This window comes from Molossus molossus, unplaced genomic scaffold, assembly GCF_014108415.1.
Source record: "Molossus molossus isolate mMolMol1 unplaced genomic scaffold, mMolMol1.p scaffold_m16_p_10, whole genome shotgun sequence".
NCBI classification, from domain to species: domain Eukaryota; kingdom Metazoa; phylum Chordata; class Mammalia; order Chiroptera; family Molossidae; genus Molossus; species Molossus molossus.
This window is the reverse complement of record NW_023425345.1, coordinates 105,978,712-105,993,002: the sequence shown is the minus strand read 5'-3', so window position 1 is coordinate 105,993,002 and position 14,291 is coordinate 105,978,712. Positions and strand designations below refer to the sequence as shown.

Genomic DNA, 14,291 nt, shown 5'->3' with positions numbered 1-14,291 from the left:
TGACCCTGTGTGCCACAGGCTGGTGGACACTGGCCTGGGCTCCCAGGAGCTGTGTGCAAGGCAGGAGGGTGAGGGGCCCAAGCCCAGCTATGGAAAAGAAGGGGTTCCACAGACTGACTGAACGGGGGCCAAGCACTTCAGTAACGTACATACCCCTGTTTCTGACCCCACCACACAGGACTATTAGTTGGTTATCAGGCATTTCTACATGAAGGTTCAGTGAATTCTTGGTGCAGAATTAGAGACTAGCAGAGGCCCCTACAGAGCAGAGGGGGACAAACACCCAGCCTGCAGACAAAGCCTGTGCACAGCTTCACATGAAAGATGATACGTGTTCCCTCAAGTCCTGTCTTAGCAAAAAGAAAGCGGGACAAAGCCCAGAGTCCTCAGGATGCACGAGAGTCCAACTCACCAAAAAGGAAAAGGGGATCTGGTTTCTTCTCACACAGTGAGGCTCAATCAGCCTTGGTTCCGGGAGCCCTGGAGTAACACAGTTCCAAGTGTCCTCACTGCAGCACGGACAGTCGTCTGCAGGACACCGCACCCCAGAAAGCCCAGGTGAACAGTCCTTCACCCTCACACACAGAGCCAACTTCTGCAACGGGGCTCCGTGCAGACTGGGAGGGGTGCTTGGACAGACGACTGAGGGACAGGCACAAAGGGGGAGTAACGCTAGAAAACACTGAGCCTTTCGTTTCCTTAAGCAGTTTCCCTGAAGGCAGGGCAGGACTCACACGGAACTGTCCTGCCTCGGACTGCTGGGTCAGGACTCCTGCGAAGTTCCAAATCAGGTCTGAAGAGCAGTATATTACAGACTTGAACGTCCATTTAAAAAAAGCAAGAACAAAGTTGAACCAGCAGAGGAACGGTTTTGGACAGTAGCAATGAGCACGAGCACCAAGCAGCGGGCCAGGGCGGGCACGCGGGCGCCGGGGAGCCAGCGTCTGAGAGCAGCCCGACTCTGGCTCGGAGAACACACAACTTCGTCCTCTCACGTGCACTAGCAGAACTAACCCAGCCTGAGAAGAGATGGAGTGACTGAACATTTTTTTAAAAAGCAGGGTGCAAAAATTATATGAACAAGAATTTGCATATTTCGTCCTTCCTTATTCTCCAAATGCATCTACCATAATAAATTTTAACCAAAAGCTACTTTTTAATGAACAGACTGGGAGGGGAGAGCTCCCAGACCAGAAACCGTACAGCTCTCCTTTTCTTTCCGGGTGTTTTTTCCTTGAATCTTGGGGAAAGAGCTTTTAGCTTATAACAACTCTAATGAAAGTGAGCCATGAATGCAGAACCACACCGGTGTGAGGCCTGTCCCTCCCGGAGCGCGCTGTCCCTGGGCACCGCTGAGAGCCAGCACCCTGACAAGGCTGCCGGGACCCGGGGCGGAGTCCTCCAGCCAGAGAGCAGACCCTGGGACTCCTCACCCTCCGCGGCCTAGTCACAGCTCGTCCTGTGACCACCTCCTTCCCTCTCGGAGAAGCTGGCCGTGCCTCGGCTGAGGACACGTGGAAAGAGCGCCAGAGGACAAAGGGACGGTCAGAAGGAGCTGCTGGGTGGGGCTGTGTGGACCAGCAGCCACAGCAGGCTGCCATGTGTGTCCCTGCGGCCCCGCGCGGAGGCCAGGCCCCGCTCAGGACAGAGCAGACGGGAGGGGCTGCGCCTGTAATGCACACCAAGCCCCACGCGGGGCAGCAAGGCGACGTTTTAACAGAATACAGTTCACAGTGTTGTAACAGAATACAGTAGTTCAATTTCCTATCATCTTCCCTAACGCGTTTCTCACTTCTCTACATACCGAGAAGGGAGATTGAGGACAGAAGAATTTACTGACTTTTTCCTATACTGTTCACAGCTTCTAAGCACAGGTAACAGGGGAGAGTGAGGAAGAAAGGGTGACCTCAAGCAGTGTGTACACAGCTGCTCAGACACCACCAGGGTGGAAGGGTCCATTTCAGCCAACTATTGCTGCCCTCACGCCTAGCCATGCCCAGGGGGTTCAGCACAAGCAACCCCACAGCTTTAGCACCAAGGGAAGAGGCCCTGTGGTCCCTGTGGTCCCTGCGCTCCCAGTTCAGGGCGAGTGGAGGCCTCCCGCGCAAACCAGCTGTGCGGAGAGAGGCAGTCCGTCGCAGAACGCTCTAGGCCAAGGCCAGGTCTGGCCAGGCTCACACTAGCGGTCAAGACCGCTGGTCTTCTCCCCTCCCTGCTTCTGCACAGACAGACAGAAGTAGCCAGGCCTCCCCCGTGCTGTCTTCCACACGACCGGCTCAGGGGCCAGCCGAGACCCCAGGGGCCTCTCCTGCCTTCCTGCAGACAGTGCTGACCCCTCTGTTCTTCTAGCCCGCAGGATGCCCAGGCTAGGTTTCCAGCAAGGATCGGGATAAATGAGAACACAGCCTTAAAACTCCTTCCACTTAAAAGCACACCAAATTCAAAATTAAAGTTTGTTAGAGAAAAATTCACATTGTGCATTGTATCTCGGAGGCTGGCCGAGCCGCGGCCATGCTGCCAGGGGCCATGACACCCTCACGGGTGCCTTTCCCTCGCACTGCAGCGGGCTCTGGGGTCCACCTGTGTTAACATGAATGCTTCCAGGTTGTTCCTCTTCCTAAGGACAGCAAACACGCCAGCTCCACGTCCCATCATGGTTCCTTCTGCCAGACCCTCGCTCAGGTGAATTCGAGTAACTAGGCAGATTACCATATCTTGGTAGCTTTTCCACTATCCCAAAGGCATGCTTAAAAATATGCTATTCTTTACAAAAACCTATCACTTCAGGGCATTCTTAGTTCTTTCTTTGTGTGGGATATTCAGATAAGCCTTAACTTTGGTGGCATCTCAGCTAAAATCAAATACAGGGAGAATCCAGTGTAATTTACTTCTAAAACTGTAACTGTTTCCTATCACATATACGACAAATGATTGATAGCTATTTTAAACCACCATGACTTATTGATTCATTTAAAATGATAAAGACTATATATAGTGAAATATTCCTAAACTCAAGCTGTAAACCTATAGATACATTTTCCCTATTCAAAACTGTGCAATTCCCTCCCTGACGCTAACATATACAGACCTGAGTAGTTGCCCACAGACCCGGCAGCAGCTGTGCGCCCCAGGGCCGTGCCTGCGGCCTGGGAAGAGGGCGCCCCTTTCTCTTCTAATGAGACACCCGAGCAAGCCCAGCCGACCCGGCTCACAGCTCCGGGACCAGTGACAGCGACCGGGGAGGGTACTGCTCTCCCCGGCCAAGACCTGCACCACCAGCCAAAGGCTTTCTGGGCAGAAACTTCTGGAAGGTCGTGAGAGCACGCCGCATCTGAGCTGAGCACTGACGGGCAGTGGGACAGTCTCCTGGGCTGACAGGAAAGAAGGCCTCGCTCTTTAGGGACAGTGGCCACGGAGGAACACACAGGGACACACGGGAGCACCCGCAGCCCCCGACGGGGTCGCTCCAGGCTGCGTGCCCGCCAGCGAGGCTCCCCTTCCTACCAGCCCCGCCCACCTTCCACTCATGCACGATACATTCACCAACAACAACAATTATTTTAAAAGGCAACATGAAAATTCTGTAAACTGGACCCAGCTCCAAAGACATTAATACTATGAGTAGTTCCTTCCCCACACGTATACCTGAGTGTAGCTGCTCATGAACGGGTACAAGCACCACTCCGTTCCCCTTGAACGCACGCCCCTCCCAAGTGTTAGAAGAATTTCCCTGAACAAGTCTCAGGACTTGTAAGCCATCACCAATTCCAATTCACTTGTTCTTGACTGTCAGCCACGCAGGAGCTCCCGACCAGGCCCCTGGGGCGGTGCGGGCGGTGTGAGCAGAGCGTGTCCAGCCCCCGGACGCACGAGGTGTGTGCTGTGAGGGGCACGCAGGGCGACAGGAGTAAGATGGGTGACGGTCGTTCCCCAGAGTTCTCCATGTTCCAGTCTTCATGTGCAGCTTTCCGTTTCCTTGGGGTTATCTCCTCCTTGGACTAGCTCTGGGAAAAGCAAAACAAGGACGATTTAAACAATATTCAATTTGTGTTGTTAAAACAATTAAATAAGCCAAAGAGCTGTTCCTCTAATTTGGGAAAATGGCTGGACCTTATTTCCCCAGCCGCAGTCACGTCCAGGGGCCCAGAAGGGCTGACCCTCCCGCTCAAGCCCAGCAGGACTTCTCGCCCACCAGGGACGGGCAGCGCAGCGGGCGAGGCCGCCCAGGCGCCCTCAGCCAGCCCAGGCGCGGAGCAGCGCTCCCAGGCGCTACTAGTATTTCAACAGCTGACTGCCTGGGCCCTCGAAAATCAAATCGGTGGGAAGGATAAAATACGCAAGGGATTGTATCAAAATACATGCTGGTAGACAGTGTGGAAAAATAGAAGTTCAAACGACCTCCAAACAATGAATCGCTGAGGGAAGGAGGAGGAACACTCAATAGCAGGAGCTGCTCCCAGAGGCCTCCTGCTGACCCTTCCCGTGGCTGAGCCCTGAGCAACTCTTCATCCGACCGCCTACAGGACACGAAGCACTATCTAGTCAAAGTGCCTACATCAACAGGGCACCTTAAGAGATTTTTTTCAGTCTAGCAGGTGTGGCTCAGGGGTTGAGCACTGACCCCATGCACCAAGAGGTCACTGGTTCAATTCTCAGGCAGGGCACATGCCCAGGTTGTGGGCCCGATTCCCAATGCAAGGCATGCAGGAGGCAGCCAATCAATGTTCTTTCTCATCCACGTTTCTCTTTCCCTTTCCCTTCTTCCTCTCTCTCTCTCTCAAATCAATAAAAAACATATTTTAAAAACATAAGTTTTTTCCAGAATAGTAATGAAGTTGTGAACAATGATTTCAATAAAACATGTGGAGTGAGGAGCCCAACCCCCCGTGCAGGTGGAAACCCGAGACAGCTAACTCGGCCCTCTGCACCCGTGGATCCCGGTGTGGGCGGGACGCGGCCCTTCCTACCACCTGCAGCAGTGAGGGGAGCTCTGCCTGTCGGCCTCTTACCTGATCAAGAGGGAGCGTCGGGGGCTTGTGTGGTGGTAGCTCATCCTGCAACGTGGCTGGTGCCGGGGTCTTTGGGAGAGAAGACTGGGAATGGACTGGGCGCATCTGCATTCTATAGCCACAAGAAAGGAACAGTTAAGAGTTGAAGGGAAAGAGACTTTAATCATGAAGATCTCGGGCAGACATGCCTTCGTTATCCAGGTGACTGAACTGGGATCCTCACTACTGAGAAAAACTAGCCTCCTGGCACGATGCAGTAAGTACACGCGCACTTAGTTTAAACTCCACTCTAAACACAAGGAAACAGGAACGGCCCAGAATTTGGGAGACTGCATGAGAACTGGCCTGGGCTCTTTGAAAAACAAGAAAACAAGACAACGGTGGGGTAAATGGTGTAAATTAAGATACTAAGCAGACATAACCCAATGTAAATACATAAACCTTGGTTTGATCTTGAATGGAAATAAAAAAAAATAAGGAAACCTACCTATAAAAGACATGACTTACTCTCAGGATATGCTGATGTAAGGCGAAGGGTCCTAATGTCTAAAGTTACTTTCTCATGGTTCAGGAAAAAAAGAGAAAGAGAAGGAATAAAACAAAGACTATTTGCAAAGGCAGAAGGCACACATGGCGAAGGGGTAAACAGGAGGAGGCAAGGTGTGCTCAGGCTGGTTCTGGGAGGGCGGGGGGTCTTTAAGTTGGGTGACACTGATGTTATGATTAGACCTGGACAGCTGAACGGAGATGAGGACTGAACCCGAACGTGAGGGCCCCGGGCTGGGTGGGGCCCTCGCCTTGGCCGCGCACAAACGCAGACTGTGCCAAAGACCCTGCCTGCAGCTCAGACTGCGGCCGGTTTCCAATCGCAGTCTGAATAGTCACTTAAATGCCAATTCATTTTCATGAGGGAAAAAAACACTCAAGATGAAACCAAACTCCATGGCTAATCCATCTTCCATGAAGCTCCACGTCCCCCACCCACATGCTCTTTTCTTGGCCCAGATGACCACCTGCGTTTACACTAAGGCCATTTTTCTTTTGAAAACTAACATCTACTCTTTTTTCAGGGAAAAATCAATCAAGCGCAGCCTTACCCTGAAGGCCTGTACATTTCCTGGAAGGGGCCCCTGACCCCACTGCCGGTGCTCATCTGCTCCATCATCACAGCCTGGAAGTGGCCCAGGCCCTCGTCCTGGCAGTGGTAGAGGGGGCCCTCCTGAGAGAGGCCGTTGGGCTGGGCAGCCACTGGATGGTGAGGTGGGTGAGCAGCCATCGGGGAAGAGTAAGCCCTGGGCTGGAGATGGCCGGCCGGCCGCAGAGGAGGACAGGAAGGCCTCGTCTGCAGCATCACGCCGTGAGCGGGGAACGCGGGCGGCCCGAAGCCCATGCCCGGGCTCAGAGGTGGAGGCGTCCCGTACAGGTACCCGCCGGCTGACAAGCTCTGCTGCTTAGTGGCTGCGTTATGGTTGTCCAGGTCTAGGAACTCTTTGGGACTCTCTGGCCTCTCCACAGACTCCTCCAGCTTCTCCTCCTCGGCGCCAGGACTCTGCCCGTCAGCCACGGCGACCTCCGCAGCCGCTGCGTCCACATGGGCCGGGGAGGCCAAGGCGGCGCTCAGCGCCCCGCAGCTGTGCGCACCGACCACGGCACTCTTATCTGGGAAGAGGGGCCGCGGAGGGGCGGGCTGGCTAGGCGGGGGCCCGCCTGGGCTTCCCGGGGGACAGAGATGCCTCTGCCAGTCGGAAAAGCCCTGTGGACAGGGGTAGTACGGGGTCCGCTGGTAGTGATGGTAGGAGGGCCGCGGCGGCGGCGGGTAGGGATACCGCACCCCTTGGTGGGGACGGTAGCGGGGAAAGACTCCAGCATGAGGGTTATCAGAATGGAAGCCCCTGGGGGAAAGATGCGGAGACCGCGACACCGAGGGCTTGCCTCCCACCACAGGGCCCAGGCCTTGCAGGCCCAGACCGATGTGGTAATGTGCAGCTGAGTTTGGGTATTCCAGGCCAGGCATGTACAGGGGGGGGAACTGACTGACAGTGCCGCCCACCAAACTGGGGTCTGCGCCGGGAGGTGTCGGCGGGTTCTGTCCTGTACATGGCATGGTTTCCGGCAAGGTTTTCCCTCTGGGGCAGAGTGGCTTTTCCGGCCCACCGCCACCGAGGCCCTTCCCCTCTGCTCCACAGGCGGGCGCGTCAACCAGCACTCCGTTTTCAGGCAGCGCTTCCCTCTCTGCCAGAGCGGAGAGGTCCTGCGCGTAGCCCCTCTCCGAGGGCCAGGGGTTGTCGCCCTTTGCCGCCTGACAGTTGTCTTCAGATGCCGAGGAGTCGTGTTGGAGCTCCGGGCCCTCTGCTTCTCTCTCCTGCGGCGAGCTCTGCCTGGTGCAGCTGGTCTGCAGGGGAGGCGTCAGGTGAGGTAGTTGTTTGCGGTACACCCCCTCTGAGGCACCGACGCTTGGTGGCTTCTCGAGCCCAGGCAAAGGGTCTGCTGCAAGGGAGTGGGACAAAAGCACACTCAGTAGCTGAAATGACAACAGCACTGGGGGCAGCAGAGGGTGAGCAGAGGAGAGCAGGGCTGAGGAGGGTGTGTGCCATTCAAGCCTCCGCGAGAGAGCCCGGGACCCCGAGAGGGCCATGGTGCTGAGGCCCTTGCCTTTGGTAGACTGGCAGGGAGACCCAGCAACTCTACAAGGACTCAGAACGTTTGCCAAAGAAGAGAGATGTCCCTGCCCCCTTCCTGCGTTGTCACCACCAGACTGGTGAGGGTGTGAGACGATTCGTGGCCCACGGACTCAGGCAGATCATGTGGGCTGTGGCAGGAGGGATGTCACTAGATCGCAGGCCAGGCCACGAGGCTCTAGAACTTGACAAAGTGAGACGACCAGGGAAGGGTGGGTCTCAGGGGGCTGGTCCCTGACTTGTGGCTCAGAGCACAAGGCTCCATGTTTTGTTCCCTACCATACCCTTAGCATTTGCACAAAACAGTGAGCCAATATTTACTTAATGAAAGGCCGGGAAGAGCGTGAGGGAGGGAGGGGAGGGTGAAGGGAGGGAGAGAGGGAGAGAAAGGGAAGGGGAGGGTAGAGAGGGAGGGAGGGCGGGGGAGGGTGAAGGGAGAGAGGGAAGAGGAGGGTGGAGGGGGAGGAAGAGGAGGATGGAGGGGAGGGGAGGGAAGAAAGAGGAGGGTGGAGGGGGAGGAAGAGGAGGGTAGAGGGGGAGGGAGAAGGAAGGGAGGGGGAGAGAGGGAAGAGGAGCGTGGAGGTGGAGGAAGAAGAGGGTGGAGGGGAGAGGAGGGAAGGAAGGGGAGGGTGGAGGGGGAGGGAGGGAGGGAGAGGAAGAGAGAAATCAATGGGTTGCCCCCTGCATAAACCCCAACTGGAAAATGAACGCATGAGCTTCTGGTGCATAGGATGACACTCAACCCAATGAGCCACTCTGGCTGGGGCCATCTCACTGTTCTTCTTCATTCTTAGTAGATACTGATACGCATCCAAGGAATAGAAGGACAGAAATAATTAGACTGGAAGTAAAGTATTAAAAGCTTATTTTGTAAAGATAATTTTCAGGACAGGAATTTTAAAGGCAGTTGGATGACACAGTGGTTAAGAACATGGAGGCCGCCGGGCTGGTGGGCTCAGAGGACTGAACGTCGTCCATGGACTGAGAGTCCTGGCTGGGTTCCCAGTCAGGGCACATGCCCGGGTTGTGGGCTCGATCTCCAGTGGGGACATGCAGGAGGCAGCCGATGAACGTTTTTCACATCGATGTTTCTCTCTCTCTCAAAAACAATCAATAAAAATAAAAAAAAATTGTATTAAGTCCTAGCCGGTTTGGCTCAGCAGTTAGAGCATCGGCCCATGAACCAAAGAGTCAAAGGTTTGAATCTGGTCAAGGGCATGACCCTTGGTTGCAGTTTGGTCTCCAGCCCTGGTTGGGGTCATGTGGGAGGCAACCAGTCGATGTGCCTCTCTCACATCGATGTCTCTCTCCCTCCACCCCCCCTCTCCCCTTCCCACTCTGTCTGAAAATAAATGGAAATACCCTCAGGTGAGGATTAAAAAAAGAAAACAACGTGGATGCTGGATCCAGTCTGTCTGGGTTCAAAACTCAGCTGCACCACTTCCTGTGCAGGTCAGAGCACATCACCCGCGGCACTGCCCTGGCGCCCAGAGCAGGGAGGGAGCGACTCGAGATGGCGCAGCCCGGGACCAGCGCCCCGCACGCCTGCACCTGTGCAGTGGGCACCGTCGCCGCACATCTTTTGGATCTCGGGATCAAAAACAATACCAAGATCGGCCTAACCCTGAATGGTTCAAGAAAAAGAGGCTGGAAACCAGCTTGTATTTGGCTCGACACTGTGTGAGGTTGTTCATGAGCTAGCCACTTAAGGGCGAGTCACTCACCTTGGCCATCTCCAGGCTCCTGTGTCCTCCCGGGGTCCCCCGAGGCGAGCTCGGGGGCTCCCTCACCGACAGACGCCGAGCGAGCTCCCTGTGGGAAAGGGCCAGGCACGCGGGGGGGAGCAGGTGGCCGGGGGTGGTAAGGCACGCCGGGCGGGCAGACACGGGAGGACAGCTGCTGCATGGCGATCATCTCTGGGCTGTCCATCATGGAGTCCCCTCCCTGCACACCTCGGAGAACCTGGGGGGGTGCTCCGAACAGGGGACTCGGTGCTAGAGGCGGCGGTAACCGATGCCCACCAGGTTTGCAAGGTGGGCGCATACACCCTGAGGAGGAAGCGCTGTGAGGTAGGAAGCTGGACTGTTCAGTCCACTGGTTTGGAGGAAGAGGTGGTCTCATCACTCGGGACTCCATCATGTGACTAAGAGTGCGAGGCTGGTGAGAGGCTCCTGGCCCCATGAGGGGCTTCTCATCTGGCCCCAAGGGTCTTGGGTTTGCAGCACCATGGTTCCCATTCCAGACAGCAGGGTGCACTCGGTTCAGGTATTTGTATGACCGGTACATGTGGCTGGGAGGGATTTCTGAGCTTTCAGGAAAGTCTGGGGGTCGGGCTGGAACCCCTCCATGCCTGGGAGGAATGAATCCTGGCTGGAAGTGAGCTGCGGGGTACATATTTCCATCCTGACTGGGGCCACTCATCTGCCCCAGAGGCAAGGATCCAGGATGTGACCCCATGTGAGAAAGGGGCCTCAGACCCCCACACACTTGCTTCTCCTCGGGCGCGCCCAGCCCGGGTCCTCGGCGCTTGCTCATTCCAGCTGGAGGCTGAAAACAAGAAAAGACAAGACAGAGTACCCACAGGATGAGGTGCACCTGTAACGTGCTTCGTCTACAGCAGCAGACTCCACAGAACAGGATGATTATTAACTTCACCCTGGGAAGAGGCTATTCCTCAAAGTCACCTTGGAGACTCTCTGTACCTGCATACAATGACCGGCTGCTCACCTGCACGGCAAAGGGCCGGTGCTGCTGTACGGGCTCTCCCGGGTGTGGCTCTGGGACTCGGGCGGAGACATACAAGCCAGCAGGATCTGACCCTCGAAGTTGGCCAAACGTTCCCGGCACTGCTGGCCTCTGCAGGGTGTCGAGTGGAGGCAAGGAGTGGGGGTGGGGGAAGCAAAGAGGCATGAGGGAGGGAGGAAGGAAGGACTTCCCTGAAGACGAACACCACTGCCCACTAGCACCTGCACAGCACGACAGAGACCTGCTAGACCTGGGCTCACCCCGACCAGGACCAGCGCCGGAGCTGCCTTCCCTCAGAGAGGAGGACTTGTTTATCTTTTTCAGTATTGCCCCCTCTGCCAAGAGCCTTTTTAGCCAATTTCCCCCGCTAATTGACTTCCACCATGACATTTAAATAACACAGATGAGCTGTATATTGTATATATTGTAATGTAGCTCTGTGTTTTTTTAAAAAATAGGGTTTTATTGACTTTTTTATAGAGAGAGGGAGACAGAGATAGAAACATGGATGTGAGAAACATCGATCGGCTGCCTCCAGCACGCCCCCTACTGGGGATCAACTCTGCAACCTGGGTATGTACCCTGACTGGGAATTGAACCGGGACCTCTTAGTCCATGGGCTGACGCTCACTCCACTGAGCCACATGACCAGGTTCTATGCTTTTTCTTTAAAAAAAATTTTTTTATCCTCACCCGAGGACATTTCTGCATTTATCTACAGATAGAGCAGGAGGGGGGGCACGGAGAGAGAAACATCAGTGCAAGAGAGACATATCAAGTGGCTGCCACCCACATGACCCGAACTGGGGCCGGGGAAAACCTGCAACTGAGGTACATGCCCTTCTTGGGAAACGAATTCGGGTCTCTCTGGTCCTCAGGCCGACGCTCTAACCGCTGAGCCAAACTGGCCAGGGCTGTACTTTTATTTTTTAAATCCTCACCCGAGGACATTTTTCCATTTATTTTCCGACGGGGGAGGGGTGTGAGGGGGAGAGAGGGAGAGAGAAACATCGATGTGAGAGAGACACATTGACTGGTTGCGTCCTGCACAACCCCAATCAGGGCAGGGACCAAAGTGCAACTGAGATACATGCCCTAGATTGGGACCGAACCCTTGATTCTCTGGTCCGCAGGCCTATGCTCTAACCATTGAGACAAACCGGCCAGGGCTATGCTTTTTTAAAAAAATTTTTCTGAGGACATGCTTATTGATTTGAGAGAGAGCAAGGCGGGGAGGTTTTGGGGGAGAGAGAGAGAATGCGAGAAGCATTGAATGGTTGCCTCCCGTATGCACAAAATGATGAGGGGTCGAACTCACAACAATACCAGGTATGTACTCTGAGAATGAAATCTGCAGCCTTTTTTTGGGGTACAGGACGATGTTCCAACCAGCTGAGCCACCCAGCTGGGGCTGTACCTCTGTGCTTTATACAGAAAATGACTTGAGATATTTTTAATCCCAATTTTTGCCCAAAAAGAGAATGTGTGGGTCAAATGATTAAGAGACAGGAGGACTAAAGGAAGAATGTGCCCGGCTGGGTGGCTCAGTGGACTGAGTGGTCCCAGCTCCACTCCTGGCCAGGGCACAGGCCCGGGTTTTGGGCTTGATCCTCAGTGGAGGGTGTGTAGAAAGCAGACAACCCATGTTTCTCTCTCTCAAAAATAAATAAATAAATAAATAAAATAAACAAATTAATTTAAAAAAAGGAAGCACAGAAGAAAGAGACGAGGGGAGAAAAAACCACCCACCTACAGCAAAATTATCATGACGAGGAGCCAACTTTCCCTCCCTCTGAATTCACCAACTGGGAGAAGCCTCAGCAGAACTTGAGCTATTTCTTACCATCTGGTTTAAAAGGGGTGCCTGGTTGGGCATCCCTCCGTAGTGCGGGGGGTGCGCAAGGCCGCGGCTGTTGGAGGTGCCCACCTCCAGAGGGCGCGGTGTGGAGGTGCTGCTCTGGTCGCCTCCAGAAGGGGGAGCTCGGCGAGCAGGTGGCAGGGCTTTGCCTCCGTTCTCCACGGGCTGCTGCTTCCTGGCGGGCTCGGCATCCCTGGAGCGGGTGCAGACATGGCTTCCGCCACTTCGCCCAGCCCGACTCCGTTTCTTCTCCCGCTTCTCATCCTCTCGGATCCAAAATTCTTCATCTGTGTCTCCATCTTCGCCAGGAAAATGCTTCATCATTGCCCGGTGGAAACACCTCTCTAAATTATCCGACATCTTGGTATACTCTATGAGAAGACACAAGGGTTTCCCTCCAGCTTTTACAGGCCACAAAAGACCAGTCTACTACTGGTGAACAGAAGATGCTACTGGGGCAAACTCTGAGTTTTTGTCCTGAGAGGCTGCAGTTTGTATGGCTGGAACAGCAACTCTGGGACTATTATTCCAAACCAGTCAAAATTTTGTGAAATTGCAGAAATATCAAATATAATCATTGAATCTGCTCAGGGTTTAAACTGAGGCACACTGAGCCAAGGATAAATGGCTCCAAGTTTTACACCAGGACCCACACACACTTGATTATCAGACGGCAGAGAATCAGCCCCAGCGCAGTCCTGCCCGCGGCTCGCTGCCTGTGTTAAGCAGGCACAGTGCACACTGGACCCAGACTGGCCGCAGAACCATGAGGAGGCCCTGGCCAGTTTGGCTCAGCGGTTAGAGCGTCGGCCTGCGGTCCGGAGAGACCTGGGTTCGGTTCCCGCTAAGGGCACGTACTTCGGTTGCAGTTTGTCCCCGGCCCTGGTTGGTCGTGCGGGTGGCAGCCACTCGATGTGTCCCTTCACGTCGATGTTTCTCTCTCTCTCTCCCTTCCTCTCTCTCCCTCCCACTCTATCTGTACAAAAAGTGGAAAAATATCCTCGGGTGAGGATAACAAAAAAAAAAAAAAAAAAAAAAGGAGAACCATGAGGAGGAGCCTGAGCAGTGGCCACCAGCGGCACCCCCTCTCGTGTGAGCGGCAAGAGCTCCTGGCACACGCCGTCAAGGGGCCCGAACTGCCAGCTCCACGGCCTTTTTAAAATCCTCACCTGAGGACATTTTTCCATTTTTTGTTCAGACAGAGTGGGAGGGAGAGAGAGAAAAAAAAACATCAACGTGAAAGGGACACATTGAGTGGCTGCCACCCGCACAACCAACCAAGGGCCGGGGACAAACTGCAACCGAGGTACGTGCCCTTAGCGGGAACCGAACCCAGGTCTCTCCAGACCGCAGGCCGACGCTCTAATCACTGAGCCAAACCAGCCAGGGCAGATCCACGGCTTTTAAAGCACATCCTTTTGTAGACCAAAGAAAGGTCCGAATCACTAGCATGTGTATTTCTAAAAGAAAAGGCATTTTAGTCTTGGTTATAACGGTATAGCTTATGCGCACCCAGAACAAACCTTCTCCACTTACCACTACTTTCCCCGTTATATTTTCGGCAATTCCTGAACATAGTCTTCATGTCATTTACAAATTCCTCCTTGGTACAGTATAAACCTCCATTTAATTTCTTCTCCATACTTGAAATATCCATGGGAACCTAGACCAGGACACATTCAATCTCAATATGCTGGAGAAAACATCTCAATCCGTACGAGGCAAAGGAATCATGCTATTGATTTGCTCCGAAGCTTAGTATATATCCTACAAACCCGGCTCTCCAGGAATAACAGACGAACTCCAACAAAACAAAACAAAACAAAACAACAACAAAAAGCAAGAGCAAAACAAATGTCACGAAAGGTGTAACTGCACAGTAGGCTTCATTACCTTAATAATCTGATAATAGTTTGGGGCATATGATTCATCCACAGGTTCCAAAAAGGGCCAGGAATCCTTGTGAGCCTTGAGCACATCTAGAACTGGGAGGCAGAGAGA

At 54.1% G+C, this 14,291-nt stretch overlaps 1 protein-coding gene across 2 annotated transcripts in view; it reads right to left on the bottom strand.

The window, feature by feature from the left end:
- Window positions 1-3,426: 3,426 nt before the first annotated feature.
- Window positions 3,427-14,291, bottom strand: part of LOC118624034 (cat eye syndrome critical region protein 2) — a 172,532-nt gene continuing 161,667 nt past the window's right edge. Inside the window, exons 11-18 of one of the 2 annotated variants that reach the window (XM_036251964.1) lie at window positions 14,184-14,275; window positions 13,827-13,953; window positions 12,276-12,661; window positions 10,415-10,543; window positions 9,412-10,234; window positions 6,107-7,496; window positions 5,010-5,121; window positions 3,427-4,004 (exon numbers count right to left, since the gene is read on the bottom strand). In XM_036251964.1, the coding sequence (XP_036107857.1) occupies window positions 3,999-4,004; window positions 5,010-5,121; window positions 6,107-7,496; window positions 9,412-10,234; window positions 10,415-10,543; window positions 12,276-12,661; window positions 13,827-13,953; window positions 14,184-14,275 (3,065 nt within the window). In that variant the 3' untranslated portion in view covers window positions 3,427-3,998. The remainder of the gene's footprint in view (window positions 4,005-5,009; window positions 5,122-6,106; window positions 7,497-9,411; window positions 10,235-10,414; window positions 10,544-12,275; window positions 12,662-13,826; window positions 13,954-14,183; window positions 14,276-14,291) is intronic. The other variant, XM_036251965.1, reaches the window with a different exon arrangement.